This window comes from Electrona antarctica (genome assembly GCF_951216825.1).
Source record: "Electrona antarctica genome assembly, chromosome: 1".
NCBI lineage: Eukaryota > Metazoa > Chordata > Actinopteri > Myctophiformes > Myctophidae > Electrona > Electrona antarctica.
The window spans coordinates 58642098-58657191 of record NC_136806.1 but is presented as its reverse complement, the minus strand read 5'-3'; the positions used below and the strand labels follow the sequence as shown (position 1 = coordinate 58657191).

General features: G+C 41.5%; 2 protein-coding genes across 3 annotated transcripts in view; both read left to right on the top strand.

The window, feature by feature from the left end:
• The window catches only part of septin6 (septin 6), a 28471-nt gene extending 19054 nt beyond the window's left edge, over positions 1–9417 (top strand). The window contains exons 9-10 of one of the 2 annotated variants that reach the window (XM_079501089.1): positions 116–306; positions 8142–9417. In XM_079501089.1, the coding sequence (XP_079357215.1) occupies positions 116–306; positions 8142–8151 (201 nt within the window). In that variant the 3' untranslated portion in view covers positions 8152–9417. Of the gene's footprint in view, positions 1–115; positions 307–3993; positions 7164–8141 lie in introns of those variants that run through there. The other variant, XM_079501090.1, reaches the window with a different exon arrangement.
• Positions 9418–9711: 294 nt separating this feature from the next.
• Positions 9712–14414, top strand: nkrf (NFKB repressing factor). Its single transcript, XM_079501142.1, has 3 exons — positions 9712–10167; positions 11170–11295; positions 12019–14414. The coding sequence occupies exons 2-3, from the start codon at positions 11205–11207 to the stop codon at positions 14319–14321; spliced, it is 2394 nt and encodes a 797-aa protein (XP_079357268.1). The 5' UTR covers positions 9712–10167; positions 11170–11204; the 3' UTR covers positions 14322–14414.
• The last annotated feature ends 680 nt before the right edge of the window (positions 14415–15094 follow it).

Sequence of the window (15094 nt, the reverse complement as noted above, 5' to 3'; positions counted from 1 at the left end):
CTGAAACCACAGGATTCCCATGTGGATCCCAAGATCCACTGGATTTGTTTTTCTTGCTCCAGCCTTTTCGCTGCTCATGCGTTTTCCTGCTCGCCCCCCCCCCCCCCACATGCAGCTGCACGAGAAGTTTGACCGCCTGAAGAAAATGCACTCGGATGAGAAGAAGAAGCTGGAGGATAAGAAGAAATCGATGGACGATGATCTCAACATGTTCAAACAGAAAAAGACTGCCGCAGAGCTTCTGCAGAACCAAGCCCAGCAGGCCGGAGGCTCCACCACGCTCAAGAGAGAAAAAGAGAGGAAAAAGTAAGTATGTTTGTTCCTCCCCTGCCTCTACCTGAGCTTTAATCCTCACACCTCAGCAGGTACAGTACAGTACAGTACAGTCTGGATACTATGAGCTTAAGTGGAACAGTAAAACACACTGTGACACATAAAGGTTTGAGGAACAGTATTCTCTCTTTGTCTTAATTGTCCATAGCAGGGTACATGCCATGAATATCATGGCCACTATTTGTGAAGTTGTTTGTGTTGTTTACGTTTGGACCATATGGTAATCATCAAGTCTGTTTTGGCACTTAAAATGTGCATTAGCCACTTGGCAGACGTACATGTTCATTAAGCTTTCCATTTAACTTATGCACGTTATGCTTTTGCCAGAAGGCGAACAATTTTGGTCTGTCCTGTTAATGTCATTGCATACTTGGTTAACGTGGTTTCTGTCTATCCGCTCCAAACTGTGCAATTTGTGTGGAAATAAGTCATTAGAAGGAGACTTGGGCTGGACGAGCCTTGCACCAGTGATCTAACTATAGACTCTCAGACTAATGGTCTAACAGTTTTTTACTTACTTGTTGAATATTGCAGTTTTCTCTCCCATCATATGAAAACAAATATAAAGAATACAATGCTGAAGTTAAAGCCAGCAGTGGACTGGCTATGCGGATGTATTATGAACAAAGGGGACAGGGAGTGGCAAGAGTGCTGATAATGAGTCTGATATCCACACCTGTGTAGGATCAGAGTTGGAACTTTATTTTTTCTGGCCATAAAAGGGGCTAATGTATTTTGCTCCTCGGAGCGTGTGCTCTCATGGTTAACACATATATTTTTGTCACATTGTTGACATGTTGTTCATGCTGTTAATCAGTCATGGTTGTGTATTAAACCATTTAGGTCTGACGTCGAAATTTCAAAAAAATTCTTCTAAATTCTGACAGTTTTCTGAAAAACCTCATGTTTCTGTATCAGTGGTGCTCAATATTTCATGTCAAGAACCCCGAAAATGATATGTAATTGGCCACCGACCCCCATCTGACAAGCTTGTAGCGCGCCACTGGCGCGCTATGAGCTTGTAGATCTGCTATTTTTCAATAGCTAAAGTAGAACAGAATGCTTAAAACACCAAAAGGGGTTCCCGCCCAAAATGGGTTATAGCTGAGGTGATCCCCTCCACTTCCTGTTAGAAAGGAAGACATTTGCACTGAGAAGGTTCTTTGCATTATTTTTTCTATCCATTTCCCCCCCTTTTAACTAGTTTCCTTCACTGTCACTTGTCTTTGCTGTCTGCATATTCCACTGGGCAGCTGTGTTACGTCGGGCTCTTTCTCACCTCTCCCACTTTGTCTATTGGTCGCTGATCAAAACAGTGAATGGCGTGAATGAACTCACCCCTTGAAGCTGCAATCCATTTATTTTTGTGTGAACAAAACATTATTTTGACCAATATGTTGGTAGAGTAGGTTAATACAATCCTGTGAGGATGACAGACTGCTTATTATACGCCACACCGACTGCACACTGCTTTTACACAATAGTAACATAATAACTAATACAAAGATTAAGGTATTCCCATTAATTGGAAGGATTAGATCACTCAAGAGATTAATGGAGTTTTTTTTTAATGAGTTTGATGTTGAATGGGCATATTGAATCAGGCAGCTTAAAATCTCTCTAGGGTGCAGATGTGAAAATGACCCCGGAAGTGTTTTAAAGTGACATTCCCCTTTAAGTAGATATTCATTTTTTTTACTTTATGAAATCTGTAAAATAAATGTAAAATCAATACTCATTTAATCTCAAGGCCACATTTGATGTTTTCTTCAGCTCCCAAGAGGCTTTGCATTTTGTGTATATATATATATATATATATATATACTGTGTGCATGTGTCACCTATTGCATCCATAATGTTTTCCGATTAACTCCTCCACCAACTTGCTGCATGCTTGCTGAGACATCTGGTAAAGCTAATGTTTACAGAGCTAACCTCTGGCTGCCAGCAACTACTAACACTCAAAATATCAATTGGATATCCACAGAGAGACTAAGATGGTGAGAGGGCAGTTATTCTAAAAGGCATTTAGATATATAGACACAGTTTGTTACCATTGCAATAATTTGTGTATTTGAGTTGCATCGCTACTCGTATGACTCATTGGTGGTAAATGGTGCGTTTATATAGCCCCTTTATCCAAGGCGCTTTACATAGATTGTGCATCAATTCACCCATTCACACACACATTCATAGACCGATGGCGGAAGAAACCATGCAAGGCACTAGCCAGCACATCAGGAGCAATTTGGGGTTCAGTCTCTTGCTCAAGGACACTTCGACACTAGCTCTAAGGGAGCCCGGGTTCGAACTGGCAACGTTGCGGTTACCATCCAGCCACTCTACCCCTGATCTGTTGCAGGCAGCAGCTGAGCAGATCATCATTGGGTTGGCACTGGTGTTTACAGTCTCTGTCCCAGCCTCTAAATCAGACAGTTTATTAGCCCTCCACCATTACCCTCCCTCATTTTGATTTACTGCCCCATCTGCCCTCTGAATACACAACAATCTGCTATTGTGATCCACCCATGTCCTTCTCTTACCCAACCCTGCTGTCACACAAAGAGCCAATTCAGGCCTGAGCGGAGGGGACTACGAGGTCATGCCAATGCAGCGAGTTAGCCTCAGGGCCTAGCCTCGATTGGGACGACATGTTTTGTAGGGTCTCGCAGTGGTCTCATATCGCCCCCTCTTGTGTGGATGGAACAGCCAAATCCAAAGAAGGAGAGATATGTTATTTGTTGTCGACACTCAACCGCTGGGGAGGGTAAGAGGAGGGGGGGATGGGGAGGAACTAGACAGAAGACGTCTGCCTTGCGGTCTGTAAACTCCTCAGCTAAACTCAGCATTGCTCGCAGTGATGAACTATCTGCTGTGTTGCTGAGGTTAATAGAGGCTCAGTCAAGATAGTAAAAACACAGTGGTGGAAGAAGTATTTATATATATTTTTTTAAAGTAAAAGACTTCTATTCAAAATTTTACTTGAGTTTACATAATTTTGGGATCAAAATATACGTAAAGTAAAGTACATATTATGAATGGTTTTTATGTTTGCTTGTTTCGTTTTTAAAGGTGTCACGACTCACAATCTTTTCAAAAGTAGCAGAAGTACAAGCTCACGGCAAGTCACATCGTGACGGTTTGTGAGCTTATAGATCTGCTATAATGACATTTTTGTATTAATAATCTAAATCTGCAATGTAACTAGCAACAAAACGTTTCAAATAATTATGGTACAGTAAAAAGTACAATATTTGCCTCTGTGCGTTAGCGAAGTAGAAAGTATTAAAACATGGATTTGCTCAAGTAAATATCACAGTACTTATACTTAGTAAATATACTTAGATATTTTCCACCACTTGTAAGAAATGTATATGACAGATTATTTTGGAGTTGTGGATTTAAACTACCCTTGTCAGTATAATGATGCTGAAAAGTACTTTATCACAATGCATTTATTTTAGTTCCAAATTATTACAATAACCCCACCACGCTGCACCCTCTCATCTGCTTTTAGGGATAAGACCTTGAAAGTTGACCTCCACAAGCCGTGTAGTTTGTTAACTAATCAAAATATGATGTCACTGGTATGAAATGGTATGTTGCAGTTAATGTTTTACCTGATAGAAAGCAATAACAGCCCTTCTCTCTCATTTCCAGTTGAGGATTCCTGTAGAAAAAGTGCTCCCTCAGCCTGCTGTGAATGAATGTTCACCCCATCAACCTTGCAGTGCCCTCATCCCCTTACCCCATTACAACCCCACACATGTACCTCTGCTCAGTGGAAGAACCCAGCTGCTCCCATTTGAATGGAACCCTTTTCTCAACCGCATTCCTTTTTTTTCCCTTTTTGCTGAATGATGCTTGTCTTTTATACACATTTTTGCAAGCTATTATTCAGATGTTTAGTTCTTTTTTTATATATACTGTATATGAAAAGAAGTACCTTTTCTGTTCTCGTGATTTATGTTGAGTTGTCCTTTGCATGACTAAGTGTGCTTTAACATTAACCTACTACATGACTGAAGCCTGAAATATATAACCCATGTATATACGCAAACCGTGGTGCGCTTCAAGCTGTGCGAGATGGATTTCATGTTTCGTCGCATTCTGGTATGTGTCGCCTCAAAAAATCTGAATGCAACGCAAGCATTACGTGTGTTGCAGCAAGGGTTTCTATATCGGGCAATAACAGAATAGCAGGCAATAGTGTCAAATGTTAACTATGTGGGTTTAATATTACCTCCACTGGTGCAAAAGAGCGCACGTTGAGTATGTTCACTTGGCTGGGCCAGGCATCAGCATTTGCGTTTTGCATACTTGCATGGAGTATGTTTCAGGCTTTAATGTTGTAATGGACAGAAGCGTGTGGTGGCTAAGGTGAAACAATCATCAGCTGGTGGGCGATTGCTGATTACAATACAAATAGTCACACTTCAAGGACAATCCAGGACAACCACTGTAGACTGAGTAAAAGATTAATGCTATCAATTTAGCACAAATTAGAAATGCCAGATATTCCCTTTGAATGAATACTAGACTAGAATGTAAAATGTATGAATATTTATAACGTTTTGTTGCTTCACCAGATTACCAAGCACGCAATCAGTGATAAAATGCAACCGGCTCAATTTGTGCTTAGCAATTTTGTATGTACCAAACAACCAACAGTGCCTTATACTCGCTGCGTGGTCACAGCTAAAAAGTGAAAGGCACTAGCATATAGTGCAGGGTTCCCCAATAGGCGGCCCGTGGGCCATTTGCGGCCTGCGGAGCGCCCCCTTGTGGCCCCTGGAAGAATTAAAATATAAATGGCATTAAATGGGGGTCAGTAGCCTATGCATGTCAAACTGGGCATCCTTTTCAAATGGGAAAATGAATTTTCAGGGCAAGACCTCGACCTCGTGCGTGCGGACTCGGCCCCCAGCCTGGTACCCTAGTCAAAATATGGCCCTTGAGGAAAATTAATTGGGGAACCCTGGAGATTGTGATATAATTTAACTCCACCATTGGTTTGTCTGACTGCACAGAAATGGCAAATCACTGAATATAAAGCTGTGAATGGGTAGCCTGGAAGCCAGACGTATCTGCCACAGGAAAAAAAAGTTTTTTATTCATAACAAAAACAGTACAATTATGCAGTCTGGCATTGTGAACACAAACAGGATATACATAGTGTAAAATAAATAAGAAAAATACAAACAAACCTACCCACCCATCCCTCCCAGGACCAACGATGTCACGAAAAGCATACCCGTGCAAAGTTCTTACCACTGTGTAAAGACAACTTAAAACATACCCTTAAGTTTTATCTGCAATGCTAGACCATATGTTAACATTTCCTCTTTTGCTCCATGCAATCTCGCCGTTGACATTTCTAGGTAAACTATATCTAAAATCTTCTTAGCCGCTGTTAAACCAGCAAAGAAAACACGCTTGCGAGTACCGTTTAATTGTCGTCATTTAAAATAAAGATGGAGAAGGTGTAATGTTAACTCGTAAAAGTAAGCACTCCTCAGTTTTGCATTACATTTCGCTCACCCCAGAGTTGATCAAAGTGAGACTTTTTTGCTGTGATGTTGGTTGGAAATACATCTTCACACTGAAGGTTCAGACTAATATCTACGCAGTTCTCGGATCAATTATCTTTCACAAATATATCCCGTAATGTCTAAACAGAACTTGTATATCTGCTATTTTTCAATAGCTAAAGCATAACATAATGCTAACACCAAAAGGGGTTCCCACCCAAAATGGGTTAAGCAATATAGGACATACTCAAATTTAGTTGACTCAATCTGCAACTTCACTCGCACCTTATCCAAATAGATATTGGTCCTAAAGAATTCACAGCAGAATATTCCAAATGAATATTTAGCTAATTTGCCATCTTTAATTATTGTTCATCACATTTTAACATTAAGAATATGTTGAGTCTTTACTTTATTGTGATTTGTCACGAGAAATGTGTCTTGGCAGATATTGTTTCATTTTAGCCTTATGCATGAGTAGATGTGAGCCTAATCTCTTTCCACTTCTGCCATACTTCATTCATTGTCATGTGCATATAGTACTTATATTACTCTTCACATTTGCACTGTTTACACAAATGTGAAGGAAAAAAATATATATATACTGTATATATATATACGTGTATATACACCATATATAAAGGTCAGTGCATTTTTAACTTTCTTTTTATATTATACATATATGAAGGCACTGTTTCTCGCTCTACGGTTATTCAAAATCCTACAGGGATATACATACAGAGTTTGTATCAGTATTACAGAAGATATTTTATCTCAAAAGAAAATAAAGGCCAATTTTTCACGAATTTCTGCAATTGTGGCCATTAATCATTGTGTATTATTATTGTAATAATGAATGACCTACAACTTGTTTCGCTTGTGGTTGTTTTATTTGTCTAGTTTGTTTTAGAAGGCATGTCAATGTTAGGGCTGTTAAGTTTTAACAAGTATCTTTTCCCTCGTATCCAGAGTTCTTGAGGACATCATGGCTTCCAATAAATGTCAATAACCGTTAGGGGGATAGACGAGTGGCTTTCTGTTAATCTCAGGTTTCGTTACCACAGTGAAATTGGATATATCTAGCCATGGGTCATTCCTTTGGTTACATTTTGTTACACAGGACACCATGAAAGAGAACCACCACAGGTTATTCATTGTGTTTCATTCTTCTAGGTTGTGCCCGGGTGGATATGTACAGTTGGAGGCCATCGATATTGTCCTTTTCTTTTTGCTGAGGTTTGCGTGATCTGCGCAAAAGGACAGTTAACCCATTTTGGGGCGGGAACCCCTTTTGGTGTTTTAAACATTGTTATAATTTAGCTATTGGAAAAATAGCAGATCTACAAGCTCATAGCGCGCCACCGAGTGGCGCGCTACGAGCTTGTAGGTCTGCTATTTTTGAAAAATCGTGAAAATATTTATTTCAGAAAACTGGAGGATTTAGAAGGATTTTTTAAAATTTTGAGGTCAGGCCTAAATGGGTCAAATGATAAGGGACAATATCGGTGGCACCCAACTGTACATCAACAGGACTGGCATTGCTTTCTCTTTGCTCACCGTGTGTATTTATATTCACTTTTTGTTGCAGTAATCCCTGGCTCTGCACTGAGTAGGTCCTCAACCCTCAAGCTTTGCTAAGGGACCGGCCTTTGCGAGTATTAAGAATCCCAATTGTGATCTGAGGCTTTGTGGACTCCATGCCTCTGGGTTTCCTAACCATCATCTTCTCTGCCTAATATATCCTATACAATATTTTCCTCTGTTTATATTCTGCATTTCACAGCTGTTCTAACTTCATGTGGCCCTTGTGCAACTTAATGCTTGCTTATTGCTTTTGCCTGTGCCTATTTGTATTACTGTAGTGTTTTTGATGTGGTGTATCCAGATGACAAATAGCACTTGTTTTTTGTAAGATAATATATACACACACACACACACACACACACACACAGGTCAGATGTTACATATTCAATTTCAATCTCTTCATAGTGTTTGGTTTGTATATTTTGCTAAAGATTCAGTATTGACCACTAGTGTGAGATGAAGTGCTCTCAAAGTAAAGAATGTATTATATTCATTCACATCAAATTTACTTACCGTTTCAGCTGTAAATCAAACGCTTATGTGAAGGACCTTAAATGTATGTTTGCTTGCTGATATTCCTTGCATTTCAAGATCTTTGCCTTCTGCGTTCCAAAGTTCTTGTAAGCTCTCCTGCTTGGGTATCTCTTCTAACCTGCGTTTCCTTTTTTTCCCCCTGTCTTTGTCTCTCTATAGCTTCTTTTAATCTGTTTTGGCCACCTGAAGAGGGGATTGCAGCTTCGGCAACAACTAAGCATCCAATTCCTCTTCTTTCTCATTGCATCAACCTTTTTTAAATAATCTCCCTTCCTTCTGCTTTGTTGTATGTAATGGTCTTATGTGGGCTCACATGGTATTTTTGACCATAGCGGTTTTTTACCAATTTGTTCAGGTGTATCAAGGCGAGGTTGAATCCATCACCAACTGAATTTGCTATTATGTCTTATTAAACATGAAGCGACTGCTCTTGTGTGATTTGACAGTTTATGTATGACAATGAACAAGTCATCAATAATGCATAATTTATGCAATTCCATGTCTGACAGTTCAGCTAAATCATCTATTAGATTTTTTTTCCCCACCAAACAAAACTGCAATGACCTGCACTATGTTTGTTTTTTGTTCTGTTGGTTCTGAGGTGGTTGCCACACATAATGTATGACACTCAATCCATCAAGGCCTGCTATTAAAGCAAAGTGATTCACTCATTCAATAATGTAGAATTTGATAGGGTTTATTTTTATGGGAAGCCATTCATTTTAGTTGAAAGTTATGTTTATTGGTTAGCATTCTTGATCAATAAAAAACACCATGTTTAAAAAAAAAAAAAAAAACAAGAAAAAAGTTTCGATCTCAGTCAAAGCCAAAGCAATATTTATGTTGAGCACTATTTCGACTAATTACTTTGCCCCTGCTTGAATACCATGTAGGTCACATCCAGTGCACTTTTACACATTGTGCTTTAACAATCACAAGCCTATTCTGTATTTTTGCATGCATATTCTTTTTACTTTATTACTTTTGTGATCTTGACCTCTCTCCTTGTTGTTTTTGCCCTTATCTCTATTTGCTGTTTTATTTCATATTCATTGCTGTTAAGTTTGTCCAGTGGATTTCACAAATGTATATTTGCTCTGTGCTACCCTTTACTTTCCCAAATATTACTATAAGATGGAGTTGGTCTAAATCCCAGATAAATACGGAAGAATACTCCTGCATTTATATAATTTATAATGATATATTTTGTGTATTGAAGTGGAGATTTGTTGTTTATGAAATATGATCTTTGAACGTGAACCTCTTTCAGTGTAAAGTAACATTTTGACGTCATACATTGATGACATACATTTTCTAGCATCTGCCATCACTTCTTGTAGTCATATACCCTTCCACGGCACAAATTACAGTATTACAGTATCTGACTGTAGTTGGATTCCGTTGATGTACATTTTCAATAAAATTGTGAACCAAATGCCTGCCTGTCTTTCATTCCCAGCATTTAAGCCCAAATATTTTCTTTATATATATAATATAAGTGTGTATTGGTGTATGGACCATTCACTGTTTTGATAGTTGATAGTGAGAAATCACACAGCTTAACCAGTAAAGTTTGTCACGTAGACATCCTTTGTCCAACTTTTTTTAGAATGGTCCTGCCTATGAAAGTTGGTGCAAATCCATCTAATATCTTAGCAACTGAAAACCATGTGCAATATTTTATTTCACAGACTGTAGAGGGCGCTAGGGTGCAGAAGTGACCAGGGACTGCCTTCAGTTCAGATCGAGCAAAGCATTATGGGAAAGTGCGGTGACAATCACACGCCATGATTTTGACACTAGTGCTCGCACAGAAAATGGACGCTTCGGGGAAGTTTTCGTAACATTTCTTTTGCCGCTTTATACTTTTTTGTTTGTTTTTGCTGCAATAGTTGACTCCGTAATTTTTGGCACGCACATCTCACGAACGGACTGCGCCACTGTCGGTGTGTCCGTAGACTGACGCGTTCACTGGGGGAGGGTGGGGAGTCAAAGCGACGGCTGCCTGGACTGTTAGCTTCAAGCTGCTACGCTAGCTAGCTAGCTGGCGGTCCGGTGTAACCAACACCATACCGTAGCTAAGCTAAGCTAACCCCCGTCCGGTACAAAAACCCCAACCAGAGAGCAACCACCAGCCAGGACGGAGGCGTTGGACCACCGGAGTAGGCTGCTGCTACTCCAAGAGGTAGGAAACCATTATCAATCGGCACATTTTATATTAACAACCTCATCATGGGGGCAGGGGGAAGAATAAAACCCGTTTTCCGCTGTGAGGAGACGGCACTTCGTCGCTCGTCCGTGCGACGGTGTCGCGCGTTTAAAATAGACGATCTACAAGCTCAACCTGAGTTGCCGGTGCGACGCGTTGTGAGCGTGTAGATCGGTTATTTTAAACGCGAAGGACCGTCGTACGAAGGAGCACAAGTTGGGCCTACTGCGTCACTCTGAGCAGGTTTTTTTTAGGCCCGACACCACCACCAAATGAATACGTCCTTAATTCATGATTATCAGTCAAAATGATTCAATAAATAGGCCTCAAAGCAAAGCGGTCAGGGCTATGATCACCACGTACGGTCTTCACAGAGAACAATTGCTCATCGGCTAGATTAGACTTGTGTGGTGTTATTAAATCGTTGTTCAGAGCAGTGATTGTAATTTCAAGGCCCCCCGTTTGATAAGGCCTAAATATCCTTCATTTGATACAATGTTTGGGAATCCAATCTACCAGGTAAAATCCTCAGTGTTTATTTAACTGTGGATTTACAATATAACCCATACATAAGGTCCTGGGTCCATGTTGCCTCCTAAATGTCTAGCTGGAAACCGGCTGCCCTCAAAGACCACTGGGGGGTCCTGGACGGTGATTACAGCAGTGGGTTTCAAACTTTTTTTTAATGTCGGGGATCCCCATTTGAGACTGTTTTGTGCCAGGGACCCCCAAATGAGAAGATTTATGTTTTATTATTCAAAAAATTCCAAACATTTTTGAATAGCCAACAACATAATGGATAAAGTGGTTAAAATAATTGTGATGCTGGAACAATGTTTCTGGGGGTGGGGGGGGGGGGGGGGGGGGTCCGTTTGAGAACCATTGGTTTATAGCTTATTATTTTCCAGACACACTATTTGCATTACGTATGTTGTTTATATTATGGACTGTTATACTAAAAGTCTTCTTTCTTAACAGATATGGCCCGGATGTGATTTGGAAGGTACTGGGTGATGGCAGAAGGGATTAACATAGGCGAAATGCCCTCCTTTGACCCGACTCCAAGTTCTGATGCAAAAAAGAGACCCAATTCATCTGATGGCAGTGAGTGTTGTATTTGTGCTTTAATGTAATAATCTAGCTATAACACAGGGAGGAAAATTCTGTCATATGTCACATTCCATATAAACCTCCATATATGAACTGCATAAATTATTGCTCAATATAAGCAGCAAACTATTCAATACACTGTTCTAGCGGTGCACTATATGTGTCAGGACATAATGTGTGACCCCACACTATTAAACTTGAATTAGATGTTTTTATCATGAGTTGAACACGGGAGGCTATGATACATTTCGGTAATTTCCACTGGAATAAAATCCCAGTATAAATCCCACATGGGGCGCCAGTCACTAAGGGGTAGAGTGGCCGGTAGAGCAGTCGGATGGGAAACGTGAGGTTCCCAGTTCGATCCCGGGCTCCCCAAGTGTTGAAGTGTCTAAGCAAGCAAGAATAGGTAAAGCACTTTGGATAAAAGCGCTATATGCACCATTTACATCAGCATCTGCCTTTGGTTTGGTTCTAACAGTACCTAAATGTAAAGTTCACAATCTACCAATTACTTATTGGAACAGACGGTTCACACATTTTTTACTTTGTTAATGAAAGGGAACCTACAAAAAGGACATGAGGGGTTTTGTATAATTTGCTTATGAAGAAGTATAACTTATGCTCTAGTTTAGGAGATAGTCTTATATTATATAAGTATACATCTGACAGTGCTTCACAACCATCTAACTATTACTTGTATCTTATTTATCACAGGAGACGAGCCCATGAGGAAAATGCCAGTATCAAAATTTGGTTCCAGGCCGCGGTTTGAGCCTGTGCACTTTGTCAGTGGTGGTAGCAGCGGTGGATCTGCTACTGATGAGAAGGAAAACGATAAGGAGCGCAGGAGGAGCGAGTCATACAGTGCGAGACCGTGGGACTCACAACACTCCACCTACAGCAGCAGCCGAGCTCAGGGTTCCGGCTCAAGACCTGCTTTTGACAGAGTGCCGTCATATACTAGTCCTGCCAATGCTTCTGACTCCTGGCGATCCAATAGTGATAGAGACAGGGATAGAGACAGAGACATGCCCTCGGGTAGCGCGAGTGGCGTGGGCTACGACGGCAGAGGATCCACGTCAAACTATATGGCAAAAACGCAGCAGGACTACACAGCCAGATATGAAGCCCACGGTTCTCGGAATACAGATGGCTATAATCAACCCAGCAAAAATGACGGCTATGGAGGAGGGAATAGATCAGGTGGTTGGAATTCGGGACATCAAGGCTTAGGCTTTGGGCAACAGGACCGGCCTTCCTCGAGCAGGCCATTCAGCAGAGTCTACAACAGTCCTGTAAGGAGCAGTCCCACCACACAGTCAGGGTTGTCGTCAGCCTCTCATCCGCCCCCCCTCGCCATAGCTCAATCAACAATGGATGAGAAGCAAAGGCTAGTAAATGCAGTGGCGTCTGCATTAGCCGTTTCTTTTAGAGACCCCATGTTCATGACTGGAACCGACTCGCCCAACTACAATTTCATGTTAAGCCGTAGCATCCAGGCCTGTAAAACCAACCCAGAGTACATTTATGTCAACCTCAAAGATATTCCTCATGCTGACTTGCCGAAGAACAGAAAAGTACCAACAGATGGCTATGCTTGTGAACTGAGATGTCAGTGTATATATCTAGCAACTGGATACTCGGGCAGCAAAAATGGGGCCAGGGACCGTGCCTCTGAGCAGGCTGTTAAACTCTTCCTGAAACCAGTTGAGGTGCGTGTTGTGCAGCGCAGATATAGATCATCAATCGTCACTGACATTGTGGTATGCCAGATGCATAGCCCTACACCACCCTTTTTACCGGCGCTCCGAAACCCTGAAGATAAGCCGACACCCAGCTCTAAAGGCCAATATGAGCCGGACAAACGGAAGCACTGGACAGAGTTTGTGGTTGTAGACAATGCCCACGATGCCATCTGCATACTAAACAACTCTGCTGCCTTTAATCGCATGAAGGTTGACTACAAATTTGACCCTGTACCCAACAGCAGTTGTTGGCTGTGTAGCGTATACTTGCAGGATGAACTGGTGGCACAAGCAAGGGGCACTAAGAAGAGCTCAAAACATAGTGCAGCTGAAGAGGCAGTGAGGAAACTTCGCATGAATCAGGCAGAAAGGCAACAGCAGCAGCTACAGCAGGAGCAGCAGCAGCAACAACAGCAGCAGCAGTCACAGTACTCCAGAGGAAATTATCAATCAGATGCCTCTAGTGGACGCTGGGGGCAGCAGGGTGGTGTCCGGAAGAAACACTTGAGTGAGTTGGTTATCCTTGAAAACTCAAATAATGCCATCTGCATCATTAATGATACAGCTCAGTTTAACAAAGTCGCTGCTGATTACAAGTTCACTGTCCTACCTGACCATCGCTGGAGATGTGAGGTTTACCTGGAGGGCCAGTATGTAGCTGCAGGCATTGGGCCCAAGAAAACGGTGAAACACCTTGCAGCAATGGAGGCCCTAACCACCTTGCGACAAACACAGGCTGTGGTGAAATCAAACCTCAGGAAAGAGGGCCATGGTGACGCTATATCCCGTCATCAGATCCTGGCTCGTTCTGGTCAAGAGGCCATAAAGCAGGAGATAAAGGAGGACAACATTGGAAACCAACTGCTCCGCAAAATGGGTTGGAAAGGTGGTGGTTTAGGTCGTGATGGGGATGGCATTTCTGAGCCTATTAAGGTCAAAGAGCAGTTCTCCAGAGAAGGACTGGGTATGGACATGGACAAATCTACTGCAAACCAGCTCAGCAAGCGGGATATTGAAGACATCATCCGTAATTATGCCAGTTCAGAACGCCAGGATGATCTGCGCTTCTCCACTGACCTCAACAATGATGAACGCAAGCAGATCCATCAGATATCTCAAAAGTATGGCCTACGGAGCAAGTCATATGGACAAGGCAGGCAACGTTTCCTTATTGTCAGTCGCAAAGTACACAAAGACCAACTCATTGGCCAGCTGTTGCAGGAAGGACAGGTGGGGCGATATGAGCTGGTGAAACCTCAGGCATCTCACTGATTTGCATGCATAGCCCTAAATTGTCACTGACTTGGAATTACAAATGACTCACAGGTTTAACAATAAAGCGTATACTTTGTTGTAAAAACTGTACTATTTTTTAGAAACACTTCACCAGTTATTTTGGCATTCCTTTGCCATTAAATAGTTTAGCTGAAACAGGGGCTTTGGGGTAAACGCATTATTTTTATTGTCTTGTTTTGTCTCTTGCCATTCCACAAGTCCTGTATTTTGTTCACTTTTGCACAACACGTTTGTGTAGAGTGCTTTGTGATGCCAGGTCCTGATGATTCAATTGTATCTTGATGAAAAAATATTGAGAAGGGCCAGGGAGGAGAAAAAAATAATGTTACCAAAATGTCTGTTTTCTAACCAGTGTTTTCTTGCTACAAAAGGAACCCAGCAGAATAGAGGGTATGCGTGTGACATCATCATACCTGGAAGTTATATGCGGGAACGCCTACTGAATGGCAAAGAACAATTTTCTGGCCTTGACGGCCCATACATGCAAACCGAAAAGTCCTCTGATTGCATTGAACAATGCTAAACTCACTTTGCCACTCACTTAATGCATGCGCATACCCTCTAGTTTATCAGTTCCTCTGGGTTCTTTGCATCATGTGAACATTGTTGAACTTGACGTGATATACAATGTTTAAAGACGAGGCAGGCAGTAACATTAACATACCCGTTTCTGTATTGATACATCTCTTTGCCGCAATACCACTTGCAGTGTTTACTCTCAAACAGCAGAACACTCAACGCTGCCACCA

Coding starts and splice junctions, on each gene's coding strand:
- nkrf (XM_079501142.1), top strand. CDS start 11,205: ATGGCAGAAGGGATTAACATAGGCGAAATGCCCTCCTTTGACCCGACT. Junction 11,296..12,018: donor ACCCAATTCATCTGATGGCA/GTGAGTGTTGTA, acceptor TATTTATCACAG/GAGACGAGCCCATGAGGAAA.